At 45.5% G+C, this 501-nt stretch overlaps 1 protein-coding gene across 3 annotated transcripts in view; it reads left to right on the top strand.

The window, feature by feature from the left end:
• Window positions 1–501, top strand: part of tnc (tenascin C) — a 58,126-nt gene that overhangs the window by 29,623 nt on the left and 28,002 nt on the right. For all 3 annotated transcript variants that reach the window (XM_024265326.2, XM_024265325.2, XM_024265324.2), the window contains exon 8: window positions 54–239. In XM_024265326.2, the coding sequence (XP_024121094.1) occupies window positions 54–239 (186 nt within the window). The remainder of the gene's footprint in view (window positions 1–53; window positions 240–501) is intronic.

Here is a 501-nt window from a genome sequence, read left to right on the forward strand (position 1 = left end):
GGGGTCTTACAAAATACCTTTTAACAAATTCTATTTCTGTGACTCCCACACAGACCTGGACCCCCCCAGGAACTTGAAGACAGTGGAGCTGACCGATGAGAGCATCACTCTAGAGTGGGAAAACAGCCGAGCTCAGGTGGACAACTATCGCATCAAGTACGGACCTCTGTCCGGAGGCGAGCACAGAGAACTGCTCTTCCCTCCCGGATTCAAACACTCCACCCAGGCCAAAATCTCTGGTACGAGTGAAAGACGCACAGATGAACCCCACTGTGTTCTTCAGGTGTTTCTCTGTCCAAAAATCCACAGCTGTTCAGCTGTTCCTTCTGGTTCTCAGTTAGGGTTACATTCAGCCTCAAATACAAACATTTTGGTGGAAATCAAAACTTTCCCGTTCTAATGTTGTGTTGCTTTCATTTAGCTACTCAACAACTTTACAAAGATGTGCCTTTGGAGAACAGGAACACCAGTGGTTTGTTATTAAGATGGATAGTTTTTTTT

This window comes from Oryzias melastigma, linkage group LG13 (assembly GCF_002922805.2).
Source record: "Oryzias melastigma strain HK-1 linkage group LG13, ASM292280v2, whole genome shotgun sequence".
Classification (NCBI taxonomy): Eukaryota; Metazoa; Chordata; class Actinopteri; order Beloniformes; family Adrianichthyidae; genus Oryzias; species Oryzias melastigma.